Below are 26,530 nucleotides of genomic sequence, written 5' to 3' on the forward strand. Positions count from 1 at the left end.
AAAGGCAGAGGCTTTAACCCACTGAGCCACCCAGGCGCCCCTCCAGGTAGCAATTTTAAATGAAGTCACCCCATTTACTATAAAGGGAGGGACTTTCAGGAAGAAAATGTCTGACATTCTGAGTATCAGATCAGGGAACTGGTTATGCTTACACAAAGGGAAGAGCAGAGAAAAGGAGGGGGTGAAACTGGCGGTGGGGGTGGGTCACTTCTTGAGGACCCCCTATACCAACTGTTGAGGGTCCCCAAGACACCCCCAGGTTTAGTGCTTTGCTTGGAGGATTCCCATGACTCAGAATGTAGTCAGGCTCCTAGCTGTGATTAATTACAGTGAAAGGGTACAAAGAGAGTAGCAAAGGGACAAGGTGCCTAGGGCGGAGTCCAAGGGAAACCAGGCCCAAGCTTCCAGAGCCCTCTCCAAAAGTGTGATCACCCAGGATGTGCTTAATTGCTCTAACAACAGTTTGTGGCCATATGTGTAAAATATCCAACAAGGAAGCTCAGTGCCCAAGTGTTTTATTGGGGCCCATGCCCGGCATGGAGCAAAATTCCTGACTCTCAGCAGGAAGGTAGGTGTTCAGCTGTACCATATTGTTTGCACAAACAATTTAGGCACAGTGGGCCATTCTCAGCAGTTGGTGGAGGGGGTGCTCCCGAATTCAAAGTTCCCAGATGCCAGCCAAGGGCCAGCCTTGCCGGTGGGCCTTCCCAAGGACAGGAGTTCAGGTCTGCCCTGTTAACTCTTTCCTGCACGAAAACCAGAGAGCTAGGGCTTTGGATGAGAGATGAATGAGATGTGGACAGATTTACCAAGTCCTGTTGTACGGGTTCTGCCCTACCAGGAAAACCATGCCAATTCTCAGGGCTTTTGTGCATTAATCTCCCAGGCATGAGAGACTGGGAGTGAATTCCATAGGGATTTACCATGTGGATTCCACAGTGCTTGAGATGGCAGTTCAAGTTTCAGTTCTGCTCTACATACTGCAGACCAGAACCAGTCAAGTGTGCTGGCCACAGGGTGATGAGGCTAATTTTTAAAATTTCATATACATTCCCTTTAGCCCTCTAAACTACCTTTTCTTTTCTTTTTAAGATTATCTATTTGATGGAGAGAGGCAGAAAGGCAGGCAGAGAGAGAGGGCGGGGGGAGCAGGCTGCCTGCTGAGCAGAGATCCTGATGCGGGGCTCAATCCCAGGACCTCGATCCCAGGACCCCAGGATCATCACCTGAGCCGAAGGCAGAAGCTTAACCCACTGAGCCACCCAGGCATCCCTTAACTACCTTTTCTTTTCGCTGAAAAAGGCGCCCTTCTCTGTGGATAAAATATGACAAGGGCTGTCTTGGAAGGGAACAAAGTATTTCTTAGTCCAGTAGACTCTAATCTCACCCAAGGAAAGCGAGAAATGTAAGCTTAGAACGAGAGGTTAGGAATCCATACTTTCTGGGTTCTTTTAACTAATTTGGCTACTCACTTGCCAGATTGATTGGGCAGGTCGCTGGTGTACTCTTTGTCTCGGGTTTATACCCCGTTGTGAATGAATGAAATACCCCATTGTGTATTTCACAGCAACACTGGCATTTTATTAAGGGGTATCTTTAATGTAGGACTTTTATGGAAAAAGAAATTAAGTATTATTTATTTATTTATTGTTTATTTATTTATTTGATTAATGTATTATGTTATTTAGACCACTGGGGATTGGTATGCTCAGTTACTGAGCAAATGTGTGGGGCCACTGAAGGCTAAGCCTAGGTCAGTAGAAAGTCTCCACCCATTCTATGGTCACTGGTAATACTAACTTAATGAGTGGTCTTGAAAATGGAAGTCAGTGGCCAGACGTGGTGGAGCATTGGAACTGCATAAAGTCATCGTTGCTCTGGCAAAAGCAGCTTCCAAGGCATGTTAACAGTGGGTCTTTTAAAAGGACTGTCATCTGGTTAACGAGGTTTGCTGCACATGGAAATAATCTGACAGTAGCGTCTCCGTCTCTTTTCTTCTGTGATCAGGATCCCCAGAAGGCTGGTGAGAGTCTTTCCAACAAAACTGTGGTCGAAGTTGGATGCTAGGGAATGCTGATTTTAGCAAAAGCCTAGTAAAAAAGAGTGGCTTGGCGCAGGAGCTTAAAAAAAGAAAAAGCTGGCTCTTGAATTTTGGCACAGTGCAACCTGTTCCATACCAGACAAATGAATAGGCTTAATCTGGTACCAATTTTTTTTTTCTTTTTACTCCTCAGAAGTGAAGGGATTGCAGATCTTGCTGTTTTAGGGGTACTCTGATGGGAATATACTTGGGTGTCTTTTGGAATTTGAATAACCTAAATAATAAGAGAAGAAAAATTGTTCATTTCAGCTTTTCTTGATGTTTTAACTAGTAACTATGAAGGAAACTCCCTGAGAGAAAAATGGGACATGAAGGTGAGTCAGCAGTTAAGATGCCGGGTTTCTACGTCACAGGTAAATGAAGGGCTAATTAACATGTGATATGGTCCAACAAAATGAAGTATTTTACTCATTTGCCTTTGGATTACTATGTAATAATTCCTAACACTGCTCAAGAAAGATTTATATTTCAATGAGATTTGTACTAAATTTTATAAAAATAAACTTTTTTATCAACCCAAGTCTGCCTTTACATCTTTATTGTGGTTTTGCCAAGAAGTAAAATGAAAAGAATTCTTCTGGCTTGTAGAAATGTTGATCCATATTTATACTTATCTGTGAAATACCTCTTATCTGCTCTTACCACCAACCACTCCTAATAACTGTTTACTTTCGGGGGCAACAATCTACATACAGGAAAAGATTGCCAGAGAGAGGAAGAAATAAATTCCTTTATTTTGCCACCTGTTTGGGTAGCTGTCTTGAATTATTTATTATATTTCTCTCTCCCAGGGGTAGAGAGAGAGAGAGAATCTCAAGTGGATTCCCTGCTGAGCATAGAGCCTGGCAACCTGTGGGCTCAGTCCCACAATCCTGAGGTCATGACCTGAGCCAAAACCAAGAGTTGGATGCTTAGGCACCGCGAGCATTGCCTTGAAAATGATGATGTTGAATAGGCTTCATGAAGACAAGGTCCTCAGCTCTCTCAGAACTGTGTTTAGAATGCCTAGAACAGTGTTAGACATACAGTAGGTGCTCAATAAATGTTGAAAAAACGGATGAAGATACGGTTTAGAATAACCACCCTGCCCCCCCACCCTCTGAGGGGGGTAACCTCAAAGCATGCACCATGGATTGTGTCACCAGTGTCATTTTTTTAGGTTAAGCAACTAATGACCATGGGCACTGTGTTCTCCTAGATTGGTGTGACTCTCCTGAAGGCATTCTTTACATATAGCCTTTATGAGTCTAGAGCTACAAGAGCTCTAAAGAGCCTTTCAAGGATGTTTTTACTCTTAGGGTAAAGAGATTTTCATCATTGAAAAAAATAGTTCTGGAATGAATAACCACTGGCTTAATTAAATCCTTTGCTTACCATCTTCTGAAGCTTTCCCACAGCAAATGCCTTCTTTGCTCACAGCTAGAACTTTGGGTCTGCTTAAGTTTGGAAAGATCTTGAAAGCAGCCTGCCAAGAGGTTTTGTATGCAAGGAAGAGAGGTGAATTAGGAAATTTTCCCAGTTTGTTTTATTCCTGAAGCTCAAGTAGTGAGGCATTCTCGAAGGGAAGAGAAGAACTCATTTTTTAAAGGCATGATTTGATGACTCATTGGGTCCAATTAATTTCATACCTACCCTGTAAATTATTAGAATCTGGCAAGAGGATTTAGTATGTTTAAGGAAGATATACGTTTGGGGATAAAGTTTGCATTTTGGTCATTTTATGTGGCTGGATGGAGCTCTTGTCAGTTAATACGCAAAAAATACGCAATTTCAGTTCTCAGGGTAGAATTATGCTAGGGTACACCAGCAGGTGGCGATGTATCCTGGTCTGATCATTAGGAAAGTGGTTTGGAACGTTAATCTGCTGCTATTCTTTCCCAAAATAAACATTACAAAATTAGCTGGCTGTGCCCTGAACTAAAAAAAAAAAAAAAAAAAAGAAAATCAAGCAATAAAAAGAGTCATCTTTGGCCTCTGTTTATCTTTTCCTTTTTTTACCCCGTTCTAACGTCAGCCTTAGCTCATGCATCTATTCAGGGATAGTGATCTTTCCTTGAACTGTTACAGGTTGACTTTTAGAAACAGCATTGTTCAGAGGTAACTGTTTCCCCTTTCCACAACCATTGTTTATTAAATTTGCTTTAACTCTTGATTTCCACAAAAATGCTGAGAACCCTCACCTACCAATACAGGTTTAAACCCATTAAGTCTGAAAACAGGTAAAGCGACAGTCACTTTGATATTGGCAGGCAGAACTGAACTTTTTGCATGCGGTACTTAAATTGCTACACTATGGAATTATGCAACCATAAAACTAGATGGATATCTAAACGTACCCGGTAGGAAAAAAAAGAAAGAAAGAAAGAAAGAAAAAATATGGGAACTCTTCAGAGAACTGCTACTCTTCCTACTGGATAAATACACTTAACTTGCTGCTCCCATTTCTCCCCACAGCAAGCTTGTGAAGTCGCTGTGGAAAGCACCATGCTTTCTCCATTTGGAAATCATACATTTCATTTTGCCAAGGCAGAAGCAGCCTTAAAGCAATATTATACCAAGAAATCCTGGCTCCAATTCCCACACTCACTCCCCCGCAACCGCCCTCCCCACCCCCAGCCCCACACACCTCCCTCCTCTAATGTTCCCCAGCAGCCAGGAGTGGTGCGCGGCGGCCCCTGCCCTGGGATGTGGCCAGCAGGTGCCCAGGTGAGCGCCCAAGGCCAAACCCTCCCTTCGCTGGGGTGTGCTGAGTTAGGGACGGTGTCCCGGCACCCGGACCTGAGCTCTTCGCTTCCATCTGTCACAAGCGGTCTTTAGGTGTTATCAGAAAATAAGAACAAGTACATTCCATTAAGGAATAAACGTTTCCAGGGCAAGGGGTAATTCCCAAAGAGCCTCTCATCCCGGACGCCTCCGGTCCGGGAGAGCGCTCTTTGGCGGTGTCCGGGGGTAAGCCGAGCTCGTACACGACACACTCCAAAGCACAGCTCCCCGGCGCTCACCGGGCCCCGGGGCCGACGCTGGGTGGGTGGGACTCCCGGGGTGGGCCGGTTCCCCGCTTCCCCCGCCCTGCAGAACTACTTTTTCGCTCCCCCAAACAGGACGCTGGCGGAGGCGTCCGCGCGGCCCTGGCGCGCGGGGAAGCGCGGGGGAGACGAGGGCGGCCGGGTGGCGAGGGCGGCGAGGGCGGCGGGGTGGCCCTGCGCGCCGCGGAGGGATCCCGGGTGAGGCGGCTTCCCGAAGTCAGAGGGGAGGAGGCCAAAAAAAGTCGGCGGGGGAGGGGAAGCGCGAGCTCGCGCTGGACGCGGCCGGGGCCGGGAAGACAGAACCGGAACCGGAACCCGTGCGCGCGCCTGCGGTCGTCGCGCGGCCCCCACCGTCGGCGGCCTCCTCCGCCCGCCGCGCGCGCTCCCGCGAGGGCCCCAGGACCCGGCGAGCCGGGCCCCGCGCTCCGAGTGGTCGCTGCCGCCGCGCTGCCGCCGCTGCCGCCGACCTCCGGGGCCGGTGCTTAGAGGCCGGGCCGCACGGGAACCTCCCGCCCCTCGCGGGAACGGCCGCCTACCGGCGCGTCGGGGAGGAGCCGCCGCCGCCGCCCGTGCCGACTGCGGAAGAGTCCGGGCCTCCCAGGGATGGGGAGCAGCCCGTGGCGCTGAGAGACCAGGTTCCTGTCACCTCAGGCTAAGGGACCCCCTCTCCCGGCGCCCGCGGTCGTCCCAGCGCCCGGAGCCTGGTGGGGGCGGCGAGGAAGACGAGAGGGGTCCCCCGGCCCGGGGACATGGAGCCGCGCGAGCCTGGCGCGGGACGGCCCGAGACGCGGCCGAGGCTGCGGCCACGAGCGGCCGGCAGCCCCCGATAGAGAGCGGAGAGCAGAGCAGCCGGCCCCGCGGCGGCGGGGACTCGCAGGCCCCCGAGACTCCGGAGGAGGAGCCGACACCCCAGCCCCGAGCTGATCCCGCCCCAGCCCCCGGAGGGATTCCCGGGCCCCTTCCCCTACGGCTCGCCGACTTCCCTCCGTGACGAAGTTTTCTCCTTGTGTCTTCCCGAGGATTGAGCTCTAGCTCTTGAACTCGCCTTCTGGCAGTCTTCCTCGGTTTGTTTTGGGAAATAACCTGTTTTGCTCCGACCAACATCCCCTGTCCGCCACCCCTTCCAGTGGGACGTTCTAGATGACTGAATGGAGTTTTGAGTTGGACTTTTGTGTCCCTTACGGAGTCGGGCCTGATCGCAGAGCACTGGGGGTGGGGTGGAGGTGTTACTGTAAAATGCAAGTTGGATAAAAGGAGGACCTCTCGCCAAGGGCCCCAATGAGTGGCACACAGTCTACTATCACCGACAGGTTGGTATGAAGCTCCCCTTGCGCTTAGCTTCCCTGGATTCGGCCTGACCTAGCAGAGACTCAGTGATTGCCAATTGCCTTTGACCAGTGAAGTTGACAGGCTTAGGAAAGAGGGTTGTTTGGGAGCTCTGCAATTAGTCTGGGGTTGCTGCCAAGTTACCCAGTTGATTGAATTTGGAAATGTAGCTTTTTTCTGGAGAGAAACTTTTCTCCAGATTCTCAGCGAAGGGGTAGGTAAAGCCATGATTGTGGGTTTTCTGCCTGTAGCGGGCATTGGGATTCTGTACTTATCTTGGAACCAGAGAAAGGTCATTTTGGGTGAAGGTCAGTGCCCGAAGTCGGCTGGGGTATTGGTGCATCACTGGTTTTCTTCCTGCCCTGTAATTCTCTAGACACTGTTAGATTTTAGGAATTGCTGCTTGTGAACTTCGTTCCGAGGCCACTACATGATGATTTTTGAACTTGATCTTCTTTCAATACTGAGTTGCGTAGCGTTCATTATCTAATAATTTTCCAGAATGTTGAAATTACTAGTAAATCACAGGCTCTTGCTGGATCTAAAAAGGGGGAGGAAAAGTCATGGGGCTTGATTTTAATTGCTGCATTTTTAGTATTTGCATTTGCATCGAAGGGATACAAACCCTAAGCGAATTAGATGGTACATGGTAGCATGGCAGGTGGATTTGTTGAGTTCTGTGAGTCCTTTCTACTGCTTATCTATGTTTCCTGGTGGTTGGTGAATTGAGCTAGATTATGGGGTTTAAATGGAGCTTCTTAACTCTTAAGGGTTATTCTTTGGACTATTAGGTTAAACAGTAAATTCCTTTACTGTGTTTAATTTCTCAATATCATTATGACATTGTATGCTGGTTCCAAATTTCAGTCAACCTTTATTTTTAAGTCAGTATTCAAACTATTACACCATTTTATTTTTTTTAAAGATCAAATAACTGAATGAAGGGGCCAAAGAAAGCACTTTGATGAAGAGAGCAACGATGGTGCTTCTGCAGAAAATAGTTGAATTTCCTAATAAGAGTTTCACCTAAACGTCAGACTCATTTGTTGATTTTAAAAGGGCCAAATTCCATTATCATACCATAACAGCTACTCCAGAAACAGAACTTCCTCTTCCTGTTGATGCTTTCCAGTGTCACGTGAATGTTCACCTAAAAGATTCCATTAAATATTTAAACTATATTCTTTGTGTATTTTTTATCTTATTTTATTTATTTGACAGAGCACAAGTAGGCAGAGAGGTAGGCAGAGGGAACAGGGGAAGCAGACTCCCTGCTGAGCAGAGTACCGGATGCTGGGCTCTATCCTAGGACCCTGGGCTCCTGACCTGAGCGGAAGGCCCCTGCTTAACCTACTGAGCCACCCAGGCGCCCCTCCTTGTGTATTTTTTTAAATGCATTTTAGTTTTCAACTTTTCTGATTGTACCCAAGTAGCAACAGTGCTTATCCTAATTTCTTCAGGTTATCCATATTCCTTTTCCTTTCAGGGTTTTTTGCTACTGAGAAGTCACTGTAATGGGTGTGTGGGTAATTGTTTTTATTTTCCTGGTTCATTCAGTTCTCGCCCTCTGTGTTGAGCCTTTAGATAAGAATTCTTATTAGGATCTAATATAGTATTGGTAGTTTTTATTGTGATACTAGGGGTGCTTAATTTTGTAGAATCAAAACCTGGGGTCACCAGCTCATGTCACATGAAAATCACCTGATAGCACCCACATAATAATCTTCTTCCTTTCTGCTTCTCAGAGATTTGCTTCCTTTTTTTTTTAGTATCATGGAAATAAAATCTTGGGATTTGGAATTTTTTAATGAGTTAGATGAGATATAAATATACAGTAAACATGCCATCAGTGAATGTTCTTTGCCAGGCCCTGTGCTAGGCACAAAGGATTAAAAGATGAGTATTCTAAGTGTAAGATGAATCTGCAAATTGGTTTGGGTATTAATATCCTTGAATTAGTTCATGTGCTGGTTGATCTCACATACTTTTCTAAACTGAAAACAAACAAACAAACAAACTTCAAAAGCCACTTAATTTAATATGCATTGCCAAGAGAGTATGGATACCTGTATCCTAGGAATTTGTGCTAGTTTTTTTTTTTTTTTTTTAAACAAGATTATTCTTGGGTGACTGTTACATTTTCTTTAAACACATATAACTCTGCAAATATCAAGCATCCATTGATCATTAGGAGAGTAGTTGTCCCTGATTTGAATATATGTTGGGTGAAATCTGGAAGCCGTGGTGTAATGTTATTTTTTTCCCAGTACGTTAACCAAGTTATGAGTATATTGTAGTTCTTAGCTTCTTCTCAGCTCTGTCTACCTCATCCTCTTTTCTCAGGGTCTAATTCCAGTGTACTATAGGTGTATTTTGCTGATACTAGAGCTATTGGCAAATTAACAGTGCCAGTGTAGCTTTTTAAAGATCCTTTCAAGTTTGAAGTACTGTATGTGGTATGGCTTTGTTTTGTAGAGTGTGCAGACCCACCAGGCCAGCTGTGTGAGTTAGAGTTCTTTCATTGTGGTGCTTCTGACTACAGAGTCTGTCTGTCCTCATTTGAAATCAGACTAGCTGGTTTTGGGCGTTGTTCTGTTTTGCAGTTTGTGGCAGGCGACACATGGCTGAACAAGATAAGAAGGGTTTTATTCTTGTGTTAGGGACGTGCTGGGGCTGGGATGGAATTCAGCTATGTTTAGGCTCTGATTGGTCACTGTGGATACTCAGAACTCTGTTATATCCTGTTATTATTTTACAGTTAAATTAACACATTCATTTACTCCCTTCTCTTCCTCCTCCATCTTCTACTCTCCAGATCCCTCACTCCCTCTTCCCTTCTTAAAAGGTGTAGTCGTCAATTTAAAATTCAAACTATGTTCATGGTAGCTACTGTTTTTATGTAGTATATCTGAATAGTGGTTTTTTTTTTTTAATCTAAGCAGCTTATGAATACCATCTAGTGTCTTGCTTTGTAACTTCTGTGAGACATATAGTTTTCCACTTTTAGAATCAGCCCTAATGATTGAAGTGGTAGAAATATCTGATTGCTCTTCTTCAGTTTGCACTGATTGTGTATTTAGTCTTAAAATATATCCTAATTGTTTGCAGTCCTCTTAGACGCTTATCTTCTGTCCCTGACAATTTAGGGGTCTTATGGCACTTGGAATTTCTTCTGAGAGATAGAGAAGGGAGAATCCTCTTTCAGTGGATTCCCTAAATGATTTCAGACTAGATTTTAGAAAAGTGAATTTTCAGGGACAATACAGGTGGAATTTTGTTATAACAATAAATGGATCTTTGGTCTAGGACTTAGGGATTTTGTTGTTTTGATTGGTAGATAAAGGTTTTTGGTATGTTGGCATTTTCTTAGTACTGAGTTCACGTGTAAACTTGTTTAATTTAAGCAAACTTGTGGTGAGTGTGTAAAGCTGTGACTTTATATGCATATACACAGTAATTGACATTTTCATCCAGGTTACCTTTTCTGCCATCATTGCCATATAATGCTTTTTGATTAAAAAACAAAACAAAACGACTCCTGTATGTGTGCTATTTCAGGGTTGTCTGAGTCATCTGCAAACTTGAGTTATTTGTACCGTTTATTTGTAAAGTCAGTCATTTGATAAATACAAAATTGAGATTAGGGACCAGGGTCACAGTGCTAGCTTTATTTCAATTTAATGTTCTTCCAGTGCAGTATAAAATCCTCATTCATATAGACATGCAATGGTATATTTACTTGAATATGTTTACATGAGTCAACATGTAGAGTAATCTTTTAAAAAAGTGCAGAGCTGTACTCTTCCTGATTAATGGCACATTTATAAGATGTTCATATTTATTTGGTGAGGTGACAAAAGAATCTATCTGAATCATTGCAAAAATATGGTAACCTGGTAATGCTGCTTAACACATTGGTGGTTTCTCGTTAAAATGTGGGAGATAACATTGAGTTAATACATTTTATTTATTATAAATTATATTTATTATACATTTATTTTTATATATTTGTATTACTATAAATACATTTTATTTATTATAAATTTTAACTAAGTTTGCATTTTTAGTTTAAAAAGTGATATTTGAGGCAGACATTTATGAAACCTATAGATGGTGGATTTTACATCTTTTTCTGAGGAGCATTATGATTCGAGAGAAAACAGAACATCTTTGAGTAGACATATGTGGTGTCCTCTTCTGAAAGCCATCTGGAAATGGGTATGAATTGCCTACTAAACTGATATAGGTCGAAGAAAGCAGAATATTTTAATGGTTTTCCAGAGGTTATTGGAGAGACTCTTACATCCTGGTCATCTGACAAAATTATGAGAAATGTTTCTTATCATGTAATTGCTTATCCCCTAGAAATAGACAGTGTCACATTTTCAGGAACAGATTGCTGGAGCATAACTTCTTTTACTCTCCTTTGTTAAAATTTGATGATGTTTTAAAGTTTCATTTGAAGACCTTCTCTTTTCCCTTTTAATAACTGAAGAGTCCTCAAAATAGTGGCATTTGAACCGAAAGTTTAAAATGAGCAAAGTTATAAATATTTTGTTTCTGAGTAAAACGCTCTGGCGTATGTAAGAGTATTTTATTGTAGTGTAATTCTTTAACATTTACAGTGTTCTGACTCCCCATAGGGCAGATCATTATTTACATTTAGGCAACTCATGCAGTTTAAGTCAAGATGATAAAACTGGAAAGGAGAGACCCACGATTTTAACCTAGATTTTCTGACTCTCAAGTCCCCCACTCTTTAGTTGTAATTATTGTCTTTCTCTGTGTTATTTTTCTTTTTCCTGTCCTACTTTCCTTTAGTAATTTTCCAATCTGGCCAAGTTAGTGCTGGATTTTTCTCTTATAGGATGTTTTCTCATACTTTATCTATTCTAGAGGATCAAGCTCTGGTCATTTCCTCACGAGACTGATCAACAATCTGGTAGATCTAGTCCTCGGGAAATTTTTCTTGATCTTTAGCTCAAACTTTTAATTTGTCCTGTTACAAGTATATACTTGCTGTAGCAAGCTAAATAATACTGTTGTCCCATTTTATGTTTATACAACTCTAAATGGTTCAGACAGTTAACCAGCACCCTTTCCCTACCCCCACCCTATCCTTTGCTTAGCCAAGTTTTATGTTCTGTTGATTTGTTGTTGAAAAATCATTCTGTCCCTCTTAAAGTTTTATTAGCTTTTCCCCAATTGGTCTCCTAGTGCAAAATTATTTTTTCCTTAGATGTACTCCTAGGGCAAAATGTAGTATTCTGTGTTTTATCTTTACCCATATTCTACAGCAGCAAGTTCCAACTTCAGTTTAATGTAATCAGAGGGGCTAGTTTTCTCTAGGCATAGCCCAAGATTAAGGCTAAAGAGAGTCTGAAGTTCATTTTAATTCACTTTTATTTTACTTTTTTGCCACTGTGTTTATAAGAACTATTACTAATTATTAGAGACCATAAAAGAGGGGAAAAGTGCATATTTAAATTATAAAGTACATAAGATATAGAGCTCTTCAATATTTTGATCTTTTTCATTGAACTGGAAAGGAGAGACCCACGATTTTAACCTAGATTTAAAATTTAGGTTAAAATTACTTAAATAGATGTCTTTGTTCTTTTGTATTTTGCTAGCAATTTTGTTTCCTCAAACTTTAGGACTTTAGAAACATGCCAAAGTTAGGGCATTTTTCAACTTAGAATATGTAGAATACCAAGATAGCCGTATATGAAGGATTTTGTGAGGCAGGCAGCTTCTAACTCCCAAGAGAACCTTATGAAGCTAGTGACTTAGAATAATTTTTAGTTTTTGATTCAGTGGAGGTAACATATGATGGTCTGAAGGTCAGTGGCTTTGCCTAAATTGCATAAGCGTACATTGTTGACTTTCAGTAGAAGAAGAAATACACTAAGTTTGCCTTATTTAATTAGCATGCACCAATATAGCTGACAGTTTAGATTCATACCAAAACAGGATCTTTTACTAATTCAAATGCTGAATCCTGGTTTTTGAGATCATAGTCACATGATAGGCCTGGGTGGCTTCCCGGTGTTGAAAGGCAAGCAAATCTAATGGCCAACGAAAAATTAGATTTCCTGTCTTGGGACTATGAGTAACAATTCACGAAGAAATTCACAAAGGAATGTAAGAAAACCTGGTTTAGTTAATGCTTACAACTAATTAGCCACTTGTTAACATTGCTTTTTCTTTAATGTTATAATGCCTATTGTAGTCATTTAAAGATACTGCTCTGAGACTACAGTTTTGGTCAAATATTTCATTCAAATGCTCATTTGAGGTTCACATCCCCAAAAGATCAAAGAGGATTTTGTAGATCTTCTTTGTATTCAGAAATGTAAATTCTACATATATTGTTGAAAAACTGAAGATTTCATCAGCATCTGAAGAAGTTATATGTGAAATTGATCACATAATGCAGAAATTGGCTATATCTCATCTAGAAGAATAACAAATCCAAAATACAGATCATTCCCAACTTGCAGTGGTTTGACTTTAAGATAATGCACTGACAATATGCATTCAGTAGAAATGCGCTTAGAATTTTGAATTTTGATATTTTTCTGGGCTGGTGGCATGCATTACAGTACACTGTCTTGACGCTACTTAGTGGCAGCAAGGCCACTGCTCTCAGGCCATATGATCATGAAGGTAAACAAAAAATATACTTAAAATCATTCTGTTATCTGTATAATCTATTTTTTTTACTGTCAGTGTAGTATTCAATAAATTACATGAGATAGTCAACAGTTTATTATGAAATAGGTTTTGTGTTAGATGATTTTGCCCACCTGTAGGCTAAGGTGAGTGTTCTGCACGCGTCTCAGGCGAGGCTCAGCTATGATGTTCAGTCGGTTAGGTGTACTAAATGCATTTTCAACTTAACGATATTTTCAACTTACAGTGGGTTTATTGGGACATAAGGCTGTCATAAGTTGAGGATGATGTCCATACTTAAGTACATATAGGAAATCTCATGAAGGGGCTTAGACATACCCTTCCATAGATTTTAGATGGGTTATCTGCCTGTGTTCCAGATGCAAGCTGGTATGATGTGGTTTGCCCTGTACAGTCTCTGTGGTTTACTCAGAGGAAGTGGTTCTTGTGGGTGAAGGTCTGATCTTTTCAGAGATTGTTGGTGGCACATGCACCGTCAGCTTATTTCCTGTTTTATTGGCTGTTTGGGCAAGACCTTCCCGGAGCAAGTACTGCTGAAGGGGTATTTAAATATTTTGTAGTGCCAGGATAGAGGGTTATAATGTATAATATCTACCTCTCAGGTGATATGAGGGTTAAATTAATGTTTGTGCAGTGCTTTGAGATCCTAAGATGAGTAGTGCAGACATGTTCCTAATCATGTTTGTAAGTTACTGCTATGTTCAGATATTGCTCAAATTTAAGGAAAAACATGTTCATGGAATAAAGTGTTGCTCTGTGGACCTTGACTTCTGTAACCATTCAAGTGTTGTTTAATCCCTGTAAGAGTCATGGTTAGGATTTTTTCCCCTCTTTTTCCTTTCCTTCTAACTTTATAATTTTACCCTACATGGGTGAGCTTAATGGAGTAGATACCTTGTCTATAGTACTGGTTAAGGCTTTTTCACAAAACTTAATGTTTCAAGCATGCTTCCTCGCTAGTTTAACTGGCATACTGAAATAATAGAATTTAGAGAATTTCCTTTGAGATCTGTGGTTGTACCACCCATACACAAAACCTTTTATTGACTTTGCTGGAAATTTAAGATGAACAAACTGATCAAATTGCACATGTCATAATTCTGATTTATTTCATTTATTTATTTATTTATTTATTTTCTTTGCATGTGTAGCCTTTGCCACTAAAAGATTAACAATGAATATTTTTTGGGAAGAGGCTTTCTTTAAACACTGTCAACTAAGTTTTGAGTTCCTCAAGGGTAGGATGATAGTTCTTAGTCATTTTTTAAGTAATTACTATTTGCTTTATTGTATTTTTATTCCTTTTTTAATATTAAAAAGCATAAGGAAGATAGCGCAAATTATTCAACTACTCAGACGATGTTGTTCAGATTTTAAAAATCTACAAGAAAATTCAAGTAATATATAATAGTAATAATGAAGTTTTCCTCTGATCTTACCTCTATCCCTGTACACCTACCACTTCTCATACTCTCCTCAGAGGTAACCACCATTAAGTTTTTTGGTCTGTCTTCCAAAACATGCTTCAAATATAGCAGCCTGTCATTTTCATGTTCTTTGTATCTACCCCATAGTAGATATATAAGTTTCTGCTAGGTTGTGCTGCCATAACAACAGCTTCAAATTTCTGTGGCTTACAACACTGGTTCATTGCTTGCTTACATTAAACCTTGTCAGCTGTGGATTGGCGGCATTTTTGGAACCCTGGCTGGTGCAGCGGCCCCTGTCTATGACACATCATTTACATGGCGGAGGGAAAGAGCAGGAAAACTGAAGCAAACATGCAGGGGCTCTTAAAACTTCTCCTCAGTTGTGGTGTACGTGAATCATTCGCATGTCATTGGCCAAAGCAAGTCATATGGTCAAACTCATTGTCAGTGTGCCAGGGATGAATACTCCTCCCACAGGTGGCACTGCAAGTCATATAATAATGGGTAAGGGTGTATAATCCTTTTAAGGAAGGGAAGGGGAGAGTAAAAAATTAGGAATAGTAACATAGTCTGCCACAGGAATGCTTAATAAATGCTTGTTAGATGTGTTGTTTTGAATCTGTGTAAGTTTTTTTAATGGAATATTTCAAACATACACAGAAGTACAGAGAATAGTATGAAGAACTTCCATGTTCCCATCATTAGCTTCAATAATTATCAGTGCATGGACAGTCTTGGTTCATCTGTTTCCTTGCCCTGCTTCTCTATCAGATTATTTCGAAGCAGTTTCTGGATATTTCAGCCATACATATTTCACTAAGTACCTCTGAAAGACAAAGTCTGAAAGTGTGACTTCCTTTAGTAAGTTCTTACTGTCTAATAGTTTGAGGTAATGGTACTAGGGACTGACAGGAATCAAGTAGGAGAGGATGTTCATGGAGTGCATCTGGAATTTGACAGCCAGAAACCTGTTTTGATTTCATTTTGAATATTCCTGGAGGAGGCTTACAGGAGAATGTCATCTGTTTCCCAGCACCTCCTTTTCTCCACTTCAGAGAGAGAGAGAGAGAGAGAGGGAGAGAGTGTGTGTGTGTGTGTGTGTGTGTGGCAGAAGCAGGTAATTAACCCCTGGAAAAAATAACATTGCAACAGATTTGATTTGCAGGAGGTTTCATTTCTTACTGAGCCTCTGTTGGAATGATGCCAACTGAAAGGAATCCCAGCCCTTAATGGCTCTGAGTCTTCTGGGAGTTCCTGGTCAGCGATGTTATTTACTCTGAAGGAGAAACAACCATTTATAAAAATCGTATATTCACCTATCCTGTTTGCTGTGCAGAGAAAGGCTCGATCAGTCTTTAAGGAGATCGCTAAGATGATCTAAAAGTAAGGAAGAAAAAAACATAGAAGTAAGGAAGAGAGTCTAACTTTAGTTTAGAAATAATTAAAGACGCTTGCCACTCCTCAGGTTATGGACTTAAAGAGGGACTTAAAGCCTCCATTTTGAGTCAGGACTTTATAGATGTTATTAGCATGCAATATAATACAGTAAGTTTACTTGTCATTTCTTCATTGTGCGTCTAAGATCAGCAGCCTCACAGGAAATTCTTCGGGGAAGGGGTGTTAATGTAATTAACAGTGGGAAGCAAATTAAACAGATAGAATCCCTTCTTCAGTGTGCAGATTGGCAGGTGGCAGTGAGGTGATCAAAGAGGATTTATACAGACTGGTGAATAAATTATTATATATAACATGATGAAGGTAGTTTATTTTAGTATAGTACTACTAGCTAATTGTGCTTTTTTGATGGGCCTCTTTCACTGTGCCTAGAGACACTTAGGTTAAAATTGCCTTTCTAGGTATCCAAATGGTTTTTTTTTTCTTTAATGAAGTTATTTGTTAGTCTTATTTCAGGATCCACGTAGTAACTGTGGTAGAAGATGCTTGGCTTGTAAAATCATTGGCTTGTAAATACAATTTTTATTTAATTATGAGTTTTTCTTGGCATTGAACTGATTCTGGGTTTGGTTGCTTGGGACAATATAGTCTATTTAAAATGTAAATAGTTTTTTTCCCATGGAGACTAACTCTTGGACTTGGCCATTGTTCATGTTATTTTTCTGTTTTATCACAATAGAAAAACATTCATTTTCAGAGATGATAATGTGTTGGTACCTTTGTCAGAATAATATATTTGTACTTTGGTTGCATTTGTTAGTTGCACAAATTGGGGAAAAGTTTGTGGTTTCCAGTTACTGTATTTACCTAGAAGCTCTAAAGATCAGAATTCTTGAGACAGCATTTAGAAGCAAGTTGGGTGTGTTGTGTGGATGTGACTAGTAAAAAAAAGAGAAGCTTCTCCCGTGCAATTATTGCATAATAGGATACAAGGTACAATTCTCTTTCCAAAAATAGGACTTAAGTAAAATTTTATATGAGTAAATATTAGCAGTTATATTAATTTTTAGTCCACTGGCAGAATTCTTTTTGTCTTTGCAGAAATTAAAAGTCGCTATTAAAGGAAAAGATATTTTAGCTCTTAATTTTACATGTGTGTATATATATTTTTACATGTGTGTGTATATATATTTATATAATATATGCATATATATATGTTTTGTTTTGTAAAAGAGAGCAATAGAAGAGAACTGATTGAAGGTGATGTAGAAAAAAGAGCCTCCTGGGCTTAGTGTGTCTGACTTGTTCTGCTTATTATATCTGGGAGACCACAGGCAAACTCTCTGAACAGCAGTTTAGTTTCCTCATCTATAAAAATGAGGGTAACAGTACTTACTTTGCAGAGCCGTTGGGAAGGTCAAGTGAGAATGTATTTGAGTACCTATAACAGAAGAGGTCAGAAGTTAGAGTAGCTGTTACTGTTTAAATCTCTGAAATTAGTTTGGCTTTCTTAAAATCTGATCTATGTGTGTAAAATGATTTTTGAATTCACATGTATTTGCGGCTGCTACTGTGACAGTGTTTTCTCCTTACTGTGATAGTATTGCTTATCCTTTATATTTCAAATTGTAGGTTGTTTTTAGAATTAAGATACATTTGGAAGTGAGGAATAGACAAAAGAGAGACAGTTATTTCAATTCAGACTGAAACAGTAACCCTTCTAGTTGCTAAACTGGTAAGAATTGGTAAGGCTTGGCAGTAGACGTTCAAATCTGCCTTTGATTACTCAGGATTTGTCCAGTTCTGTCTTTACATCATTACGTCATTTGATTATTCATTTATTCGGTAAATAAGGAATGCCAGCTCTGCATGTATTGGTAAAGTTACTTTGAGCTCTTGCTACCTGCTGATTTATATTTAACAATTAAGAAATTTACCTGTAAGAGTGATATCCGTTGATTCATGCTGAAGATTAAGGTGAGAAGTTGTGTATTTTGGGAAATAGTGGTATGGAGTTATCAGTAATGAAATTTAATCTTACTTTCCAAATTAAATTGTCCTGTCTCATCCTATTATGTTTCCTTTTTATTTTTCAGTTTAATTATATTTTGGTAAGTTACCTAAACTAAAGTGAAAAGGGCAATGTTTTCAGTTGAAATTTAAGAAGCTTTAGGTGTTCATTGCTTTTAAAAAGAAGAAATCACATTTTATTTATTAGGTATTGCTTTAGTCACTATTTGAAGAGAACCTTTCTACTAATTAGCTACTTCTTTGAAGGTATTGGCAACCTGTTAAACCTATACTTTGTACCTCCAGTGGTAAATATGTTGATTGGATCAAAGATTCTGAAAACTACAATAGTTTGTTTAGCCTGATGACTTGCTGCACTAGCTTTTTATACTTCAGAAGGTGGAAAGATGACTGGGCGAAAAGTAACACTTTAAGGTAGAGGAAATTTAGTCTTATAAAGAAATTCGGGATGTAGAAAAGGATTTCATGTTTATTGAGTATATATTAAGTGCTAGGCACTGTCCCAGGAACTTTCTGTGCATCATCTTTTTAAATCTTTTAGCTGTGTAAATTAGATATTGTTCTTAGGTTAAAACAGAGAAAAATGAGGCTTTAAGACATTCACTAACTTGCATAAGGTCCCCATGGTTTCTAAGCAGAAGAGTTGGGATTATGGTTCCAGTGCTCATTTTCTTTTGGTCTTCTGGTCTCAGGCTTACCTATACTGAATAAATTGGCTCATCTGGATCAGTCAGTTGATCTTTTGAGTCACTTGAATAAAGCTCAGAAAGTAGATTTTTGTCTTTCAACAACACCATTAAAGTGTTGTCTTACATTATAATTGTATAACTATATTTTATTCTTTCTATTTTTAATCACCTATTTACTTACTCCCTTTTCCAGATTTCGGACATGGGGAATTTTGTCTCATTTCCTCTAAAGAATGGCTACATTGTGTTATGGTTTCTTATTCATTGCTTTAAATATACACAACATCTGTAAACACTGGACTCTTTTGAAGCCTAATATACATTGCTTATAGATCATTTTCCATTATAACTATTTTAAAGTTCTTTTAAGAAGTTTAAGGCCCATCTAAAACAAGTTTTGTGAGATTGTTTTTGTTTTGTTTTGTTTTTGTATTGTAGGCACACAGAGTAGTAAGGAGGGACTTAAAGAATTGTTATACTGAGTATCTAAGAGGAAGAAAAGGCAAAAACGAATGATTTTAATGCTAGGTGATCAGACCTTTGTGAAATATAAATGATTTAGGTATATTACGTTTAAGTTTTTCCTAAGCTAGAGTCTTTGTTTGGTTAAGTGGCAGCAGAGATAATATTTTCTCTTTGAAGACTTCTTGTTATAGTAATGATCTTCCCTTTATATTTTATCATTCAGTTTATCTTTTATACCACTTAAAGAAATATGTAAATATCCCTTTTATTTTAAAGCTTTAGATTTATCTTCTGAGCCATAAAAGTTACTTTTTCTTCATTTTTTTTCTCTGTAAAGACTTTTTTTTGTTGTTACTAAAATTCTACGGCATGAATCATTTTAGTTCAGCCACTTTTTATGCCTTAACATTGGAAGGAAAATTTGCCTAAGAGATACTTAAGTGTATTTTCTAACCTAATCTTTTTAAAGTTTTGTTTTGTTTTGTTTTGTTGTTTTGCATTTTCTTAGTAACCTCAGAATCTAGAACAGAGATAGGCAGATAGTTGATTTTAAAAAGAAGACTACAAACTAAATTTTTTATTGAATAAGTACTGCTTCTAGGTAGAGAAAGAGTAGGAAATTACAATTTGAGAATTTTATTACTAGGTTTAAAACCCACAGAGAGGATGCATGCAAAAAAGCAATGCCCTTTGAAGCATTCTTATGGATGTGGAGACTTTTCTAACCCTTAGGGAGATCTACAGACATCCGCTATGCTCAGTTCTGGGAAGCTGCTTTTTCCCATGCTTGGAGCCTCCCTGTGGGGTAAAGGTCTGTTAATTTTGCATAAATATTTACCATATCTCATTTTAGCTAGCAGTGCTTCCTCACACTGCTAGCAATAAGGAAACCTTTGCTTATCCAGCTTGAAAAGTTTACTGTTCTCAATATGACTAGTCTGGAGTATGTTCCGTTATTTTCTGAGGGTTGCTAAAGTTAAAAAATCAGATTGGAAAAAATAACAAGGAGTTAAATAACCAATTCATAGTCTGTACATAATCTGGTTATTATAGAAATATTTGCCGACCCTTTTTTTTTTGTATTTAAAAATGAGAAGTACAACAGTGTAATTCACTTCTGTCTTGGCACATCTTACAGGTCAAATTATTGACACTTTCTTATATGTATTTGTATAATGCTAGTAGTAGTTTACATCTATATTTATTACACTTTTACAACTGTTTCCTAACAGTAACATACAGTTCCTGTTTACCAATCATCATTCTAAATGCTTTGTAGGTATTACATTTCATACATATAACAACATCACTAGGCAGTTAGCATTCCCATTTTACAGATGAGGAGAAACTTAGATTCAGAGGCATTCATTGACTAGTCCAGTATTTCCCAGGTAGTACATTTTGAAGCCAGCTTTCTAATGTAGGTCTTTTGACTCTTGGTTCATTGTATTTGCTACTGCACATAATTTGGGGTACCTATCATTTTCATGAAGTTAGTATCCAAACACAAATAGAAAGTATAAAATTCAAATATAAGAAGTTTCAGCCAAAGAAGGTTACTTTCTTATTATATAATTTACAGCAACAGCTTCTAAATTGTGTTCCAGAGAACATCAAGAACAAAAACAAAATTTGTATTTCTTTAATAGAAATATGATTTTTTATTTTGCTATATTGTCTTTTGATCCCTACATTGTCTCAGGCACTCAAGGCAAAAGATAGAATATAAAATGGAATGACTGTGCCATCCCCAAACTTTCGTTATTTAAAAAAGGTCCAATCTATTTTATTAGTCAAAAGCAGTCCAATATTTGCAATTTCATATGATTTATCCTGGGAGCTTTATCAGTATGAATACATCTTAGATCTTGTCGTTGTTTGGAAGGAGTCTACTTTCAAATTTTTGTGTTTTTCTATTTCTTACCTTCTCTTCCTTCTCTCTCATGCCCTTTTGCATTACTGTTTTCCTTCATTGTCATCACCAGGCTTCTCATCTCTCCTATGTGATGCCATCTAGAGCCTCTCCTGTTCCTCACTCATTTATTTCTAGTTGAGTCTTTTTGCCATTCCCTGCACTTTCCTGACCCCATAGTAGACACTCAGTAGACTCTAGATTATCTATCATTTTTCTTTAGAGTGGCTTAGCAAAAATTACTTCAAAGATGATACCTTCTATTTTGACCTTTCTCACTGTTTCTTTACCTACCTCAGAGGTAGTAACCCAACCATTAATCTCTCCATCCAGAATATATTTATTGAGTAAAAGTTATGTAATAGATAATATTTTATACATATAATAATATTTTATACATCTTATTTAACTTAATTTTCATAACGACTCTATGAAGTAATGGATTTTGTTGTAAAATGTCCATTTGACAGGGTAAGAAACAAACAGAGAGTTTAAGTGGAATGCCTAGTGAGTGGGAAAACTGGGGTTTTAGTCTGAATTTGTCTATCTTTGCAACCTGTTTTCTTAAATACAATTGCTATACTACCAGGTACAGTCAGCATTTCATACCAGTAGTGTGAAAAGGGAAGGTGGTGAAAATGAGGACTTTTCTGGTTTGGGTGTGGGTGTTGGTACAGTTTGCCAAGATGGGAAATATAAAAGGGAGAGGGCACAATTTTGTTTTATTATTTTTGTTCAGTTGACTGGATAGATGGAAGGAAGGTTAGATGAAAGACTGAGAAGACAACAGATAAAGGAAGTGGCAGATTTTTGTTTAGCGTACTATAGTAGTTGTCTAAAGGTTATCCCAAATCAGTACCTATACTTGCACTATCCAGCATGATGGCTTTAAGACACATGTGTTCATTTAAATTTAAATTAGTTGGAATTAGGTAAAATTGAATATGTAATTCTTCAGTCACACTAACCACATTTGTGTGTTCAGTAGCCACATGTAGTCAGTGGGTACTGTGTTGGACATTAGACATAGAACATTTTAATCAGGGACCCTGGGTGGCGCAGTCAGTTAAGCCTCCAGCTCTTGGTTTCCACTCAGGTCGTGATCTCAGGATTGTGAGATCAAGCCCCATGTCAGCTCCATGCTCAGCACAGAGTCTGCCTGTCCCTCTTTCTCTGCTCTTGCCCCATGCTCACTCTTTCTCTCAAATAAAATCTTTTTTAAGAAAGGAACATTTTAATCATTGCAGAAAGTGCTGTTGGACACTGCTGCTAAACATTTATTATCTCATACTGTTTGCTGTGTTCAAGTCTAGGAGCAACTTAGCTGGGTGGTTCTGCTTTGAGGTCTCTAATGAACTTGTAGTCAAGATGTCGGCTACTGAAACAAAGGCTTGAATGGAGCTGGTGCATCTGCTTCCAAGGTGACTCATTCACATGCTGGGCAGGTGAGTGCTGGTTGTTAGTTGGAGGTCTCAGTTGCTCCTGAGGCAGACTTTTTTCCATAAGGAATTTTGAGCAGTCAGAAGTCACACTGTCATTTTTGTACTAGTGGGTAATACTGATCAGTTCCATTCAGTGTGGGGAAGGACCTATACAAGAGCATGAATTCCAGGAGGCAGGAGTCACTGGGGGACATCTTAGAGGCTGACCACCATAGGAACCTATGGAATATCCAGGTGTAAATGGCTCATGGGTGACATAGGTGTCATCTATATAGAGGTGAGGGCTTGGCAGCTGCTTTTGTGTTTGTGATGGTAATTAAAGTAATTTAAATAGGTGAGTTCTAAAGAATTGAGATTACATGGGAAGGATGGCCAAAATGACATCTTGGGGGAGGAGGGAAGTGCTCTCAAAGGCTATTAAGAAATGGCTACAGAGAATCAAGGCAGTGATTACAGAGTAGTAGGAGGAGTACCAGGAGAGCACTATATATACAAAAGAAACTTCAGGAAGGGATAAAAGTTGGAAGTAATATGTAATTAGCCTTACTAAATGATACAAAGTAGTCGAGAAAAACATAGGAGAGTTATTCTTCCAAAAATTATGTATTAAATAACTATACAAAGAACCAGAAAAAGATATGTAGAGAGTAAGATAACATTTCTAATAACTTATAGAGGCATACCTCTGAGATACTGTGAGTTCAGTTCCGGATCACTGCAGTAAAGTAAATATCATAATAAAGCAAGTCAAATGAAATTTTTGGTTTTCCAGTACATATAAAAGTTATGTTTGCAGCATACTGTACTCTGGTAAGTGTGCAGTTGAATTATGTCTTAAAAAAAAAAAGGTACATGTGCTCGCTTTGGCAGCACATATACTAAAAAAAAAAAAAAAGTACATACCTTAGCTGAAAATACTTAGTTCTAAAAAGTGCTAACCATCATCTGAGCTTTCAGCAAGCCCTAATCACTGATCACAGATCAGTATAACAAATATAATAATAATGAAAAAGTTTGAAATATTGTGAGAATTACCAAACTGTGACACAGAGACATGAAGTAAACAAATGTTGTTGGAAAAATGTTACCAATAGACTTGCTTGATGCAGGGTTACCACAGACCTTCAATTTGTGAAAAATGCAGTATATGCAGAGTGCTATAAAATGAGGTATTACTGTAATTCAGTCTGAGACCATGGTTAAGCGAAGTTTTCTTGGAGGAAGGTAATATGTTTTTGAAAAACCTCTTCAAAAGGTAAGGATGTTTAGGTGTGGGTGTGTGTGGAGGTGGTGGTGGTGGTGATATGGATAATAGAATGGACATTTGAGACAAAGTATGTTTTTTTTATGTGGAATATTGCTAGAACATGAGATTTGTGATGAAGCAAATTGGTGGAGAAAAGAGACTGGAAGGGTAATTAGAGTGATCTTAAATGCATGATAGGGAACTCGCCTTTTTATCTTGTAGGCTCTTTTTTTCTATACTTAAATTATTTGGATACTACATTAATAATTTGCCATAGTCTTATAATCACTGAACTATCAGTTACTTATTTTTTTAAAAACAGAATATCACGTTTTATTTTTTATTTTGCTTGTAATTTTAACATGCATTGTTGTAATATGTTTCTTAACATTGCTTTTTAGGTTGAAAATCCATTCCCAAAAGAAAGTTTATTTCTTATTATAAATAGAAAATCAGTATTTTGTCACTTATAGAAGGCAACAGGAGAAAATTATGTACTATTATTAAATTTGTAAAAACTGAAAATGAAATATGTAGTGCATCCTTTGATTTACAGATAGGTCTGCCTCAAAAATCAGTTCCTCAGTGAGAAAACTGGTTGTAGTCAACAGTGAAGGGATATTTGTTTGGGCATTGCTTGGTGTATAGCTAAGATGAGACTTAAGATCATCAGGACAGATGCGTTGTTAAAATTTTGATGTTAATAATACCAAGAAGTCCAACTCTCAAGTATTTGTGTTGGAAAGGTCAGAAGCTAGCAAATGGACAACTTTGATCAGCAGTTATATACTAATAAATATTAGGTCTTTTGTTCCAAAAAAATCAACTAAAGGAATTTTTAGAAATATCTTCTGAATGTGTCAAGTTATTTATTAGGTGATGTTTATGAATTGGAAAAAGGGGCTCCTCATCTACTTTTTGCTGCCACTCAGTTTGGGGAAATTCTTGTGAAAAAATATCAGATCTTTCAAGGATCTTTTATAACATTCAGAATATTTTCAGTAGTTTTTCAGAGGAGTCCTCAAGTGGTCCTTTCAGAGAAGAAGAAAAATCCAGTTCACATATCTTGTGATTCTAGTTTTGCAGTTGTTCACTTTTTTTTTTTTTTCCTACATGGAATACTTAAATTTGTCAGCATAAATTTAAGTTGTTCACATGAGCAGATATATTTGTCAAGATGTGCTTATTTGCAGAGCTGGTCTCAGTCACGCATATGATCTCACAAATTGAAGATTTCTTCCAAAATATTTGAAATTCTTCCTGCATCTTAAATGGATGTGTGAAGACATTTCCACTCTTTGTGCCAGACTATACATAGTTCCAGTTTTGAAGTTAAGATAGGAAATACGCTCATAAGATTTTTAATGAATGTTTTTGAGCTGTAATGCTGACAGAAACCATGCACATAACTGTGTTAGAGATGCCGCAAAAGTGCCCAGGAAGAGTATCATTCCTGATGTTAAGATACAGTTTTGAATGTCTCAGTGTGGCTGGTTACAGTTAACGAACTGTGGGAGGAAACATGGTAAAGATGGGTGGTCATTTAGGAATTCATGAAGTCCTGTAACATCCAAGGTAGCTAAGCATGATCAAGTCATGTGCGACGAATGTATTTAGGGAGAAGAGAGAGGAGAAGCAATAGTTCAATCTCTTGGTCAACTTTAATCTAAGGGACTCACTCCATTTCCTCTGTAGAGCATGGTTTCTATGTGTAGTGGGTTACATGCTTATGTGCAGGAGGCCACTTCATAGTATGTCTGAATACTTCTGCTTCCATTTGAACTGCATAATCCCAACCTGTTGTACTTGTATTGGAATTAGTTTACTTAAATATTATGAAAACCAATGAAATATGAGCATAAAAAAGAAAGGCATTTCTGTGACAACTGAGTTGTGTGCACTTTGGAAATGCAAGTAAAGACCTGTCACTAAAGAAATTGCTGTCCTATTAGATGTGACTGAAAAATAACTCTTAGCTATTTGGGAAAAAAGTAGAGTCTAGTGATCTAGTGAGTATTTTTAGTTTCTTGCTCCACTGTAAGGAAACTGAAACAGGAAATAAATCATGGCTGAGGTATTTTAGTACAGTTTATACAAGAAAGATAATAGGGCACTCCAATCAACACATCCTTAGTTAAGGAAAAGGCCTTGATCCTACATTTAAAAATTGGTAAATAAATGTACACTTACGTATTTTATTTTACTTTAAGAATTTTTATTTATTTATATGACACAGAGAGAGAGAGAGAGAGAGAGAGAGAGATCACAAGTAGGCAGAGAGGCCAGGCGGGGGTTGGGGGGGAGCAGGCTCCCTGTTGAGCAGAGAGCCTGATGCCGGGGCTCCATCCCAGGACCCTGAGATCATGACCTGAGCCGAAGGCAGAGGCTTAATCCACTGAGTCACCCAGTTGCTACTACACTTACCTATTTTAAATTGAAATGAAGCTTCAGGTATATATGAGTGTTGTGTTGTGTTGTGTTGTTTTGTTTTGTTTTGTTTAACACTCCCTTACTTTAACTGCTCTTTTCCATTAAATAACCAATCACTAGTACCAGTGAATTCAATAGGATAGTTTTTACTCTATGGCTAAAGGCATGTCATGACTTCAGGAGATTTGAAGAGAAGGAAACATCTGAATGCTTCTTTTTCAATTGTTAGTGTTCCTACTTCCAAGAATGCTTTATTTGTATTTCACTTTTACTTTTTTAAAATTTAATTATAGTTTGTATTTTTTTGTCTGCTGCTGCCTTACATTTGTGGCAAATAATAT

General features: G+C 38.8%; 1 protein-coding gene across 4 annotated transcripts in view; it reads left to right on the forward strand.

The window, feature by feature from the left end:
- The first annotated feature begins 6,339 nt into the window (after positions 1-6,339).
- ARHGEF12 (Rho guanine nucleotide exchange factor 12) overlaps positions 6,340-26,530 on the forward strand; it is a 141,909-nt gene continuing 121,718 nt past the window's right edge. For all 4 annotated transcript variants that reach the window (XM_032360035.1, XM_032360037.1, XM_032360039.1 and 1 more), the window contains exon 1: positions 6,340-6,437. In XM_032360035.1, coding sequence (XP_032215926.1) covers positions 6,406-6,437 — 32 coding nt within the window. In that variant the 5' untranslated portion in view covers positions 6,340-6,405. The remainder of the gene's footprint in view (positions 6,438-26,530) is intronic.

The sequence above is a fragment of the Mustela erminea genome, chromosome 9 (genome assembly GCF_009829155.1).
Source record: "Mustela erminea isolate mMusErm1 chromosome 9, mMusErm1.Pri, whole genome shotgun sequence".
Lineage (NCBI taxonomy): Eukaryota > Metazoa > Chordata > Mammalia > Carnivora > Mustelidae > Mustela > Mustela erminea.